Below are 13,357 nucleotides of genomic sequence, written 5' to 3' on the forward strand. Positions count from 1 at the left end.
ATTAAGTGTGTGTGTGTGTGTGTGTGTGTGTGTGTGTGTATACAGTATATGTACGCAATAAAACATTGTTTTTGTATTACTATAATATAACAATTTTATTTTTTCATTTCTTGTTTTATAGATATTTCAAACCCAACTGGCTTAGAAAACAGAGTTTTTGGCAGGGCGGCGAATATAACTATTTCATAAGCACGTGCAGCTTCCAAGATGGCAACCTTACGACGCCAAGTGAAGAACATCGTTCACAACTACACTTATGCCGAAGTGAAAGTGCGGGAGGCCACCTCAAACGACCCCTGGGGTCCTTCTGCTACCCTCATGTCCGAAATAGCTCAAATGACTTACAGTGCAGAAATGCACCCTGAGGTCATGATGATGGTCTGGAGGAGGCTGAACGACAGCGGAAAGAACTGGCGCCATGTGTATAAAGGTCTGACCCTGCTGGACTACTTGATCAAAAATGGATCAAACAAGGTGGTCCAGGAGTGTCAGGAAAATGTCATCGCTGTACAGACTCTGAAAGACTTTCAGTTCTTTGACCGTGATGGGAGGGACCAGGGGATTAGCGTGAGGGAGAAGGCCAAGGTGATCGTAGCTTTGCTGAAAGATGAAGAAAAGCTTAAACAAGAGAGGACCCAGGCTCAGACTACAAGGAGAAGGATGTCACAAGTAACTTCAGCCCTTGACAGCAGGCACAGGATACGCTACAATGAAGGTAACTTATAAAGGATTAAACATGTAAGCTGCGGAAAAATTTGGTTCGGTTCAGATATTTCGTTACCACTACCACTTTAGGACAGAGGGCAGATCACTTTATAATAGACATGTGCGATTCGTTTCGTTCCAAATCGAAATTCGGACGAATTTTCGGAAATTTGGACATTCGGATGTAATTATCCAAAGACCCAATAGCCAATAGAACCTAGCAAGGCTACCACTGCTCTGGAAAGCTTGATCAACACATTCCATATTTTTGTTATAGCTTCAGATAGCTCAGAACCTTCCACGGCCACGGAACTGGAACAAGCTAGACCTCAGAGTACAGGAGAAGAGGAGCTCCAGCTCCAGCTTGCCCTTGCTATGAGCAGAGAAGAAGCTGAAAAGGTAAGTTCCAGAATTTACTGATAAAGATTTGATTGTAGTATTCCATACTGCGAATTCACAGCCACAGTGAATTCACCAGGCAGGGGTAGGTCTTGGTGGAAGGAGTGGTTGTTGTGGAGGACGGTGCCAATTCCTAAGCCCCTGTGATGGGTGGGTTGATCATTGGCACACCACCTGCAATATGACAATCCTTCAGGACTGAGGTAGGAAAAGAACATGACTGATGGATTCGTCTATTACGTCCCTCTGTTAAAAACCCCAATAAACACAGACTGAGCGACATGGATTTCAATGGCCACAGCAGCCCTTTCATTAACCAAACCAACATTAACAACAGTAACCACAGTAATAAACAAAATAATATACAAATGAATAATCTTAACGACTGTTGGAACCGAGAAGGGGTCTTTGGGTGCCCAACAGCCCAAATAAGGCCTCTTCTAAGCAACTGCTCCTATGTACCCAGCTGCACCCCACCCAACACGAGGGCAGTTACTGCTCCCAAGTTCCAAGGGGCCCCCCGACAAATACTGACACCAGCATGGGGAAGCACCCATACCAGCTGATAGCCCGCCATTTGTGTGACTAACTCAGATTTTCAGACCCTCCAAAGAGCCCCCTGTCCCCCGCCAAGCTGCCGTGACATAAAAAAAAGGACATTGTACCCACCAGACATCACAAAAATTAAGGGAGGGCAGCTGGGACAACCTGCTTCCTCTGTTAACTTTCCGCAAAGAACGCCCCTCAGCCCTTGCAGTCCCAACCCATGCAGCTCCTCCCGGACACCTGACCCCAACCTCCAATCAGGTAAGATCAGCTAATCCCCATTTTATTTTAAGCCCTTATCCAGAGACTATTCCTCCTCCCCCCAGTCATGCAGCCCCTCCAGTCTCTGAGTCTGTCTTTAAAACATATGCAACCCTCCAAAAAAATGTTAACATATTGCAGCTTACCAGCTTACAAATCCTTAGATGTATTAGCTACTCTTTGCAGTCCAGCAAGTCTCAAGCTTAAATCACCCACTTGGAGCTACTATTCGCAATCAAAATGTATGCATGCCCATGGGCAGGCCGGGGGGTGCCTCACCTGCCACTGACCTCACCGCACGTCCCTGCATTTGCCAAGTGATTGCCATTGTGCTTCAGTTTACTGTTTACATGAGTATAATAAACCTTTACTCCTTCATTGCAGAGAAAAGAACCTTCAGCTCCTGATCACGAGGAAGAACTACAATTACAAGCAGCTTTGAATAAAAGTAAAGAGGAATATGAAATGGTATGTATTATGTGGTCCAAACTACTTACCTCCAATATCTGTAAATAAATAAATCTAAGCAACTGGACTTGCTGTATCTTTCTTGAAGATGTTTCACTAGTCATCTGACTAGCTTTACCAATTCAGACTTTTTCAATTGAGAAAGCTAGTCGGATGACCAGCTAGACGACCTCAAGAAAAATACAGCAAGTCCAGTTGCTTTGATTTATTTTTTTACGGCTATACCATGACCTGGATGAATGAGAACCTTCACAGGCCTACTTACCTCCAACCTTGCACCTTTTTGGCTGAACATAATTTCAAGGAAAACTGCCATAAATGGAACTCATTGCCGCCATTTGCTGGCCTCCTTATGCTAGTTGCTTGGCTGCCATACTAATCATCTGGCTTTGGTACTTCAAGTCACTGGATTTAAAAAGTTAATCAACAGTTCTCACTAGGGTTTCCACCTTTGTTCTGGTAAAATAAGGAACAGGGGGTGAATATATCAGTGGTGTGCACACGCAATATACGGGGCGTATGGTAACCCTAGTTCTCACTCAACTGCCTCCTCGATCTGTGTCAGTGACTCAGAGAGCACAAAAGCCAGGGGATCACCCTGACAGCACCTAGAAGAAGTAGGGCATTGATGGCAGCTTCCTTGTTTCTCTCCTGGCAGCTTTCCTTTTACTCTATTTGCTGAATGTGCTCCTTCAACTTGGCATGTCTCTAACAGAAACTGTCCTTCATTTAGGAGATGAGGTCACATCAAGGAGAGATATCAATAATTGAGAAGGCTCTGAAAGAGACACAGCTGTCAGCGGAGAGAGGGGAGCCAGAAACCGAGAAGGAGGTAATTATCTGGACTACAGATACCTTATATTAACCTGATCATACTTGTTATTTGTTGCTTACCTGTTATTATGCAAATGATCAAGGCAAGTTTTAAGGTGTAGATACACACTGAAAGCTGAACTCCAGTCAATTGATTAAAATTTCCTTTTGGTAGCTCTCCCTCCCTGGGCCATAGCTAGGGTAAGGCGACTAGATCCGAGGAGAAGTGAAACGCTGAAGCTGGCAGGGGGGTCAGAGGAGAAAGCTGTCACTTTAGGATGGCCGAGCGGTGAGGCGAGAGAGAGCAGCTCGGGCCAGGATCTGACAGCCGGCGGCTCTCTCTCCTCACCCCTCGTCCATCCTGAAGTGACAGCGCTCCCTCCTCCTCCTCCTCCCCCCGCCGGCTTCAGCACTTCACTTCTCCTTGGATCCCTGCTGCCTCTGCCCATACAGGTGGGGAGTGCAGCAGGCATGCAAGAGGAAGCTGCAGGCTATACTGTCTCTCTGTGCGTAGCCGAGGGGCTCAGGATGGAGAGCGGAGGATCAGTAAATATCTGTGATATGTACCAATCCTCTGTGTGCAGAGAAAACACTGGAGTGATCCGCTAACACATGGGTAGAGTCCATAGCTCTATGTATGCTACAACATGAGGAATGTTGAACTTAGTTCTGTTCTCGGCAGCTGAAAAGAGCAGCAAGGTAGTGAAGAAAAGGGGATTATGTGGTGCCAGGGATGGGGACATTAAAGTGAACCTGTTGCTTTGCCTGGTATGTACAAAACCACTTTAAGCTTCTGTGTGTTTTGGATACTTCTAGCTTATATGGAGCTCCATCACATACTTGCACCACAATTAAGTTTACTGGAAAGCCTAGGATTTTGTTTGAACAAATAAAAAATATATTTCTAGTATTGCAATGCAGTCAGTTGCGTGCAATTGTACACAAACCTCAAGTACCTGAAACCCGTTAAAAATGATCTAACAATGATTTGTGATCACTGGTGTGCTCAATCACCTTCTTCCTTGGGAACTCAAAGGGTTAGACCTCCCTCTGGAATATTCCCACCATGCCTATGGTAAGAGAGGTTATTTTTCTCCTCCTTAATTTTGTGTAATGCAAGCCAAACAAAAGTATCTAGTAGCAAGGGTGAGTCGCTCTCATAAAGCTGAAATACTGTTACCGCTAGGGAGAGCCAACCTGGTATATGCTCTGTGGAGTGCACACCATAGCTCCCAGGCAGAGTTCCCATTGCCACATTACAAAGACAACAGGTCAGGAAGTTTAATGTAAATCAGATGCACATAAGCGCATTAACCTGACAGGCATGTGGTTGGAGTTGGGAATGCAAAAAAATGAAATCTTATTAAGCGGTCCCCTTTTACTTAATACATAGTAGGGCTGTGATATCTCGCAGTAAAATTACATTAAATGTACATCAGATTCTATTTTGAGCTGTTAATAACGTATACTCATCATCTTCTAGACGCACATGTCGGATCTGATTGATATATTTGGCCCACCTCAGTCAATTCCTTCAAACACCTGGGATTCCCACCATGCCAGCTTTTTCCCATCAGCAAATACAATCTCTTTGTTTCCAGCCTGGGGACCAACAAGTAAGTGATATCTAAAACTGTTTGGAAGGCATCTTAGGAACCAAGATGGTAAATGTAAACATAACTAAAGGTGACAATAACTGAGCTGATATTACCAAGTTATGCAAATTATACTCTTGATTTTAAAGAGTGTTTGGTAGATGTTAGAGAGTTGAACCCCTTGAGGGGTCCCTTCGTTATCTTTTGGAATCTATTAGTGAGATTGATTCGTTGAGTTTCTGGCTCTTCATACCTGTTGTGTATTTGTGACCCCTACTTTATATTTTATTTGTATTATGCAAAATGTAACAGGAAAAACTGGAGCACACGTAAGGCTAGGTTCACACCTGCGCGATCCGTTACCGCGCGACAATTGTGCACGAAACCGTGCGAATTGCAGAGCTGTCACAGAGTGGCCCACCACAGCCTGTCACGCTGGCAGTGCCATTATTTTCTAATAGCACCCCAGTTGCGCCAGGCGGATCACGCGGTTTCCCACCGGGATTTTGCCGTGCAATTGGACACGGCTAACAAAGCCGTGTGTCGCAAAAAAAGGTACATGTACCTTTTTTCAGTGATTGTCATGCAGATGTAACCCCATTTAAATCAATGGGGCCGCACATCCCGGGATCGCTCAGATTTGAGCCAAGCCTGAGTGGTCAGGAGCACCAAAAACTCCCAGGTAGGCAGGAAGAGAATTAGCAATGATGGTGGGGAGATCTCACTCTAGGAGCATCCAAGACACATAAGTAGCTAGGGGCTGACTCAGCCCACCAGGCCCCACCAGTTGGATAAAACTTATTTTTTTGGATTGACCCTTTAAGCAAGACTTAGAGGGTTTTTCACAAAGCTGCCGAAGGCAGCCGAGTGAATAACCGAGCCGAAGTGGAGTGAGCCGAACACTGTTCGGTTATTCACTTCAGCCTTGTCCGGGCTGATTTCAGCCGTACATCAGCTAAAATCAGTCGTACATCAACTGCCTTCAGGTGCCTTCAGTCAGCCGAACATGTTTTGCATGTTCAGCTGAGCCGAAGTGCAGAAGGACTCCGGCTCAGCCAACGGCAGTAAGTGAATATCCGGATGCCTCCGATCGGCATTCAGCTCGGCAATTCTGTTCGGTACCTCCGAGGCAATGACCAGAATAGAAAAAAGTGAAATTAGTGAAAAAAAAACAAATGTTGAAAAATTATTAAAAAAATTTACGAAAATAGGAAAATTAAGAAAAATATATATTTAAAAAGAAAGAAGAAGAAGAAGAAGAAAAAAAAAGAAGTAGGCTGACCCAACCACATGCGACAGACTCCACTGCATAATGAAGCATCTGACCGATGCTGGCAAAATAAAAACAATTGGGCGGAGCCAACCTAGTCTTCTAGCAGGTCCCGGCGAATGAATAACAACAATTGAAGAAATAGGTCACCAGCACTCAATAGATTCAAAAATAAATAAGTCCTTTTTATTGGACCATGGTGTCACGACTTCATCTTCTGCCTTGAGACACATCTTCTGCATTGAGAAAGGGACCCTGCGTGGCCCCGAAACGTCGGCTTCTTTTGATTGTCGTGACACCATGGTCCAATAAAAAGGACTTATTTATTTTTGAATCTATTGAGTGCTGGTGACCTATTTCTTCAATTGTTCGTTTTGCACGGTGCCATCCGTGGAGTTATTGCAAGCACCATCGTTTTCGTACTGGCCGGGATTGCTGAAAGGTGTGCGGAGAGCACCTTCACCCTACTACAACTGAATAACAACAATAACGTCACGGCCGGCTTCACCCGGCTGTTATTGTTTAATGACAGATCAGTGTCCCCAGGTCATTTGGGGACGCTGATCTGTCATTACAATTGGGCGGAGGGAGCCGTGAGATCACGGCTGGCTCCCCACAGCTGTCATTTGTGTGGAGAAAGGTTAGCTTCGGCGTGTCACTATAGCTAAGCCGAGCCGAAGCATAAGCATTCAGCTCGGCTGAGCCGCTCAGCTGCCTTCGGCTGCTGTACGGGCTATAGTGAATAGCCCGTACAGCAGCCCTTTAGTTCGGTTCTGTACATGTAGTTAAGACAGATGATGTATGGGAGGGGGAAATTAACTGAAGGTGTGAGAGGTTGCCAATTTTACTTTAAGGGCTTGTTCACACCATTTCCGGACCAGATCTGGATGCGTTTCAGTATATGCAATGCAGTGCTTTTTGACACGTTTTTGATGCGCTCTGGTGCAGGGTTTTTTTTTAGCTTAAAATCTTTTTTCAGGTGCGTTCCAGTGCCTTCTAGAGCATTTACATGCATTCTGGTACATTGCAGACCAGAAAAAATAGGACAAGCAGCATTTCTCCCCTGCACCGGTACTGACTGTACTGGAGTGAACAGAGCCCAGAAATACAATAGCAATACATTGGGGAGCAATACATTGCATGCGCACAAAAAGAGCATGGAATTCCTTTAGAAAGCAACTTCATTGAAAACAGATATTTCAGGCGGCGTGGGGCAGGGTTCATTGTTCTCTGAGATGTCACAACCATGACAGATATTGGGGTCCCACTAAAGACCTGGTAGGGTAATTGTACTCTGCTCTGCTCTGCCCAGCATGGAGACAAATTCTTTGCCTGGAGCTGATCTTGGAGATCTTCAGTAAAACGCTGAAGAAAAACAATATGTTTCTGCCAAATATCCGATGAATAATACATAAGTAGCTGCAATAGCTCATTTATGGAACAGAAGGTAACTTGAGAAAATAGTCCCTTTCTTTTCTAAATGCTGAAATATAGGGGTAAATTATTATGTGATTATATACGTTCAATATAATACATTCTGTCATGTATAACAGACCTTTGTGATCATTCATACAGATCAGAATTCTAGTACAAGTTCCCCTTCCTTGCCTTGGGATACTCCTCACAGCACTCAGTTAAAGGCGGATAATGCAAGTCAGAGCATCATTTTCAGCTGCGATTCGCCGTCAGGCTGGGAGGCGCCTCCTGTATCCAGAAGCCTTCCGTCCGATCCGTGGGGTGACCGGCAGAGAGGTGAGACTGATTACTGATTACACAATTTACAGGCTTCATATATTATTATTACACAGGATTTATATAGCGCCAACAGTCTGTGCACCGCTTTACAATATAAGGAAGACATTACAATCACAATACAATTCAAGACAAAATGGTTAGGAGGGCCCCGCCCCTGAGGGCTTACAATCTAAAAGGGAGGGGGAAGTGATACCTGAGGAGGTAGCTGTGTGGGGATGAATTGTCTGAGAATGTGATAGTTGAACGGTTAGGTTGAGGCGGGATAGGCTTCCCTGAAGAGATGAGTCTTAAGGGATTGCCTTAAGGCAGTCAGAGCGGGAGACAGATGGACAGGTTGGGGTAAAGAGTTCCAGAGGATGGGAGAGATGCTAGAGAAGTCCTGGAGGCGAGCATAGGAGGAGTTCACAAGGGAGATGGAAAGCAGAAGGTCTTTTGAAGAGCGGAGGGGACGGTTAGGGTAATACTTTGAGACAAGGTTTGAGATATATCCGGGGGCAGAGTTGTGGATGGCTTTGTAAGTGATTGTTAATATTTGGAATGTTATCCTTTGGGCGAGTGGAAGCCAGTGGAGGGATCGGCAGAGGGGGGTTGCAGACACTGAGAGGTTGGTTAGGGGAATGAGTCTAGATCAATTGGAATGCTATAAAGCACAATGGCTCCCATGAGACCGCTATCAACAAAAACGAGCCATCCCACCCACAAAGGAATCCAGCGTGGAAGATATACACAATGTAAATTATACAGTCCAGTATACAGTCCAATGAGGCGCCAAACAGGACAGAATGAGAGCCCAAAATTGTTTAATAATGGAATGGGTTCATAAAGGACAGCAAAGAACAGCCAATGTGTTTCGGGGGTTCAAAGACCTCCCCCTTCTTCAGGGCTTAAACGTGATAGGTAGCATTTGTAGACTCCACATTTAATTAATCTTTTTTTTGTGTGGACTGACCTCTTTAATAACCTAATCTAAGTCTACTATATGTGGAATTCTTTATGATTGCTTTCAAACTAATATTTTTTATGGGGTGTGTTTTACTTTTTTATTTGAAACCTTTCTTTTATTACAGCCAAACCTAAAACTGATTGGTTGGTTCAGCATGTCAAAGTTCTGCTCATGCTTTACTGTCAAAGTCCATTGTTCATTGTTTTTATTTTGTTGTACTTCTTTGATAATTAGGTCCAAATGAAGCCAGGTATGATATATTTGTACCACCTCCGACCACCAAGGACACCCAATCACCATCTTCCATCAAGACAGACAACTCTTTGGGTAAGATGACGTTGCCCTGTATGCAGGGCTAAGTTTGCTTTAAAGGATCTTCTACTTAAGACGTATCTAAAACCAAGAACAAAATGCAATTTATTGCAGCTTACCAGTCCTTAAATATGGTGGTTGCATTAGAATTTTTTCAGGCTTTATTTTTATTTTATTTTTACTTTTTATCAACTTTATTTTTTCAAGTGTATATTTTACAGACCAAAAGTGTGTACATAAGAGAATCTTGTTATAAGGGTTTACATAAATTGTAACTCATAGATATATCAATTGCTTTCTCAATTAAGAATAAGCAAGACATAAAGTAGATCAGATTAGCCATCTGCCCAATGGACCAGATTGCCAAAACGGCACGGCACTTTTGTGGGATAGTTGGCATGCTGCCAGTCTGCTCTGCACTTTATACATCACTATAGTTGATTCTCTAGATAGTCCCTTCTTTTGTCTAGGTGTATGGAAAGTACCATAGCTCACTTTAATTTGAGGTTTGTGGTCTGGAACTGTCATACTTATCCCTGATTCACCACTTGAGTGAGTCAATGGCACATGGAATGGATAGTCAGCAAGTGTTGGGATGCCTGACTTGTGTTTTGCCCAGTGACTTAAGGTGCCCATACACTGCTCGATTCTCGTACGAGAATCGCGGGAAATCCCGCGATCGTGCGAGAATCGAGCAGTGTGAATGAAGACGTGCGGCCGTTTCTACTGTACGGTCGCACGTCTTTTGTCTAAGGAGCACGCTAGAAACCCAGCCGAAAATCGTAGATTTTCGGCTGGTTTGAACGGTGCTCGGGAGACAAATGCCGAACGGGCCGGTGTGCACACGCGCACACTGCCCGTTCAGCATTGCGGTCATCGGAAGCCCGCCTCTCAGGGGGGCGGGCTTGCGATGATCGAGAGTACGATCTGCCTGTCCAAGATGGCCAGATCGTACGTTTTTTTAATCCCTTTACAACCATCACAAGACCAAGTTCTTGCGATGGTTGTACAGTGAATGGCCACCTTTACTAAGAAGTGTAGCAAGGGCTGAAGAAGCCACGTGAAACATCTTCAGTCCAGTTGAACAAGTCCAGTTGAACGTCTTCTGCCTCAAATGTCGCTTTATGAAAAAGATATACCTCCTGAGACCCTATCTTGGTTTACAATGTGGCAACCTGCTGACTTGACAAGATCTACAGTCAGCGTCAGCTCACCAAGAAGACTCAAAATAGAATCCATTATAATTTTTATTCAACTTGGCAATGCATCGGATTTTTTTCTGGGGTTTCCTCCTAGGTAAAAATACATTCCTTTCTTAAAATATCAGTACTCTTCAAAGGTAAAACAGAAACTAACTCTAGCATGGAGGGGTTGGGAGTGTCTTGCGAAACCATCTAACACTAAGCAAAAAGGGCGGTATACAGGAAGTTACAATGTACAATGAGTAACAACAATTAAGTAGGCTGCTATGGTAGCACAGAATGTAACTACATGACCTGGACAAATTATTATAACCTTTAGGCTAGGTTCACACCTAGGCGACACCTCACCTCGTTGCAATCGTGCACGATTCCATGCGGATTGCCGCTAGGTCAGGGTTAGCCAAGGCGTGTCCGGATCGCCCTGTGGGTGCCATTATTTTCTAATGGCACCCCAGTCGTGCCGGGCGGATCGTGTGGTTTCCCGCCCGTGCTTCGTGTATCGCACGAAGCACGTGTACTATATACCTTTTTTTCTGGGATGTCATCCCATTTAAATCAATGGGGCCACGCAGCAATCACTGCCTGCATTGTGCAGGACCGCACGACACCTGGGACGCGCATCCCGGGTCTCGTGCAACGTAGTGCAGGTGTGAACCTAGCCTTACAGACAAGGCGTATAATATTCACACCTCCGAAAATCTAAAAAAAGTGTGACAGTCACTTAAAAAAATAATTTCAGATGAATGTTAAAAATAACTCATAATGTACCTGCACTGAAAATACTATAAATTCGTTAGAGCGGCTTATGTTTTCCATTCCAGAATCTTGTCGGCTAAATGTTCGACATTTTTCTTGCAGAGCTGGACTTTTTTGGAGACTCTGAACACACTGCTAAACCAGCCACGGATAGTCCGGATCTAAACGCTGAGGATCTTCAACTTGATTCTAAACCTCGCTGTAACACTCCTGAGTCCTTCCTGGAACCAGCTGCCCGGACCCTGATCAACCTAGAAAGCCTGGTCTCTTACAGCTCTGCTGTCAAAACCAAAAACCCTTTTGTATCTGGTGGGTAAACATGAAGCAAAGTACAATGATGATGATGATAATGGAAGAGAAGCTTGATTCTAATTTTTTTTTCTACTTTTAGGTGTCAGTGCTTCACCAGCCGCCAACCCATTCCAGCATGGAGACCTGAGGCCTTCTCTGAACCAAATGAGGGCTGCCTCTCCTGTACCGATCGCTACTGCAACACTGCCATCCATGCCAATGCCTGGTCTTATGCCAACCACCACAATGGACGCTGGAATTAATCATTTAAGGACCCTACCACCAATGCCTTTATTTCCAGTGCCAACCAGCCTCCCGATGCCACTACAGTCTTTTCCTGCTACCTTCCCTCTTCACCCTGCAATGGGTTACCCCTATGCCCAACTTCCTGTGACCTTGCCTCAACAAATAGTTCCAGCTGCCTCCTCTCCACAGGCTGGAAACAATCCTTTCCTCTGATTGGCTAAGACAGGCTCCATATCTGAGCTGCAGATAAGCTTGTCTTTTGCTCTTGCTGCGTGTATGACTTTCACTTCACAGGCAAAGCTAGAATGCAATAATTCTCTCTGATTACATTGTGCAAAATCATCCAACAAGGTACTTCCAACAGAAACAAATTATTGTTTGGGTGCTCGAGTTGCTGGTTTTAATATTTCTAAAATGATGAGGTCATTATCTGGTATATCACTTTTTAATGAGTCACAATTAGGAATATAGGTCATTGCTAAGTGGAACAGAATGTTTTAGATAAGTTAGATTTAGGGTAACAATAGTTAGCTGTCAGGATGCTATTATTACAAAGTTTATTATCAGTATTGCTGAATCACAGCCAACACCAGCCTACAGGGGTCTGGCTTTGTATTACTACGGCTTTGTGCACAAAAGATTCCCCTGTCTCTCTCTGCTTTTAAACTGGAGCCCCAGACAACCAGCTAAAGGTACAATTGAGATAAATATATAGGTATTGTTTTACCTCTCTAAGGATTACTTGTACTGTGCAACCAGTATTGTGATCCGGGCACCCTGGACGACAGGACAGCCAATTCCTTGACCTTCACTGCAATAGCAGCAGCACAACTTGGTCAAGAACATGCCCCCAGCTTGCTGATTAGACAGTGCAAGATTAGCGTCACCACAATTATTATTATTATACAGGATTTATATAGCGCCAACAGTTGGCGCAGCGTTTTACAATATGAGGAAGACATTACAATCACAATACAATTCAAGACAAGATGTTAAGGAGGGCCCTGCCCCTGAGGGCTTACAATCTAAAAGGGAGGGCAAGTGATACATGAGGAGTTAGCTGTGTGGGGATGAATTGTTTGAGAACGTGATGGTTGAGTGGTTAGGTTGAGATGGGATAGGCTTGATCACTCATTACTCTGCTCTCTCATGTCAGCATGTTTACTCTTATCACATGTGCAGTGCAGCAGATCCTGATTGGCTACAAGCATTGACCCTCCCTTTTCAGCTGTGTGGGGGATTAAAGGGATGCCAAGAAATAATCGAGTAGTTACACTTGTTGCATTAAATAATACATTTATTTTTTTAGAATAAACACATAACCGCCCCAAATTGTTTTTTATATACCTGCTGTTTGGCTTTAAAGGAAAGCTCCGAGTAAATATCAATATGGTAAATAAATAATTTATAAAACGGCCACTTTTCTGAGTCTGCAATTTATTCTAAGTGAAATGGTTTGTCAGAGAAGGCGCTAATCCAAGTTTGGCCTAGTTTAAACTCCAAAGCCTTGGCCATGATACAGATTTTTCGGAGAGGTTAATTGACGGCGCTATAAAAGAAATCTCATCCAACATTTGATATGAATTTGCAGCCTTTGTGGAAGAATACAAGAGCTGTAAATGGAAGGGGAAGCAGGATCAGTGCTTCCTAGTCCCTTATTGAATGGCCAACTGTGGTTCAGAGTTCCCTTTAGTAGTGTGGAATAGAAGGCTGAGTTTCTGCGGCGATGGAATGGTGTAGCGTATGATGGTGAGTATAAGTGGCTTTTGAAGGGGGTGGTGTTGGTCCTATTAGT

The 13,357-nt window shown here is 44.2% G+C and overlaps 1 protein-coding gene across 1 annotated transcript; it reads left to right on the forward strand.

Annotated features, from left to right (window-relative positions):
* Window positions 1–160: 160 nt before the first annotated feature.
* On the forward strand, window positions 161–11,775 carry EPN3 (epsin 3). The gene is made up of 11 exons (XM_018567861.1): window positions 161–715; window positions 983–1,104; window positions 2,296–2,379; window positions 3,113–3,211; window positions 4,676–4,808; window positions 5,249–5,342; window positions 7,037–7,076; window positions 7,611–7,809; window positions 8,990–9,082; window positions 11,128–11,334; window positions 11,417–11,775. Exons 1-11 carry the CDS (start codon window positions 208–210, stop codon window positions 11,773–11,775), a joined length of 1,938 nt encoding a protein of 645 aa, XP_018423363.1. The 5' UTR covers window positions 161–207.
* Window positions 11,776–13,357: the final 1,582 nt, after the last annotated feature.

Source organism: Nanorana parkeri, unplaced genomic scaffold (assembly GCF_000935625.1).
Source record: "Nanorana parkeri isolate BGI_ZX_2015 unplaced genomic scaffold, ASM93562v1 scaffold1106, whole genome shotgun sequence".
Classification (NCBI taxonomy): domain Eukaryota; kingdom Metazoa; phylum Chordata; class Amphibia; order Anura; family Dicroglossidae; genus Nanorana; species Nanorana parkeri.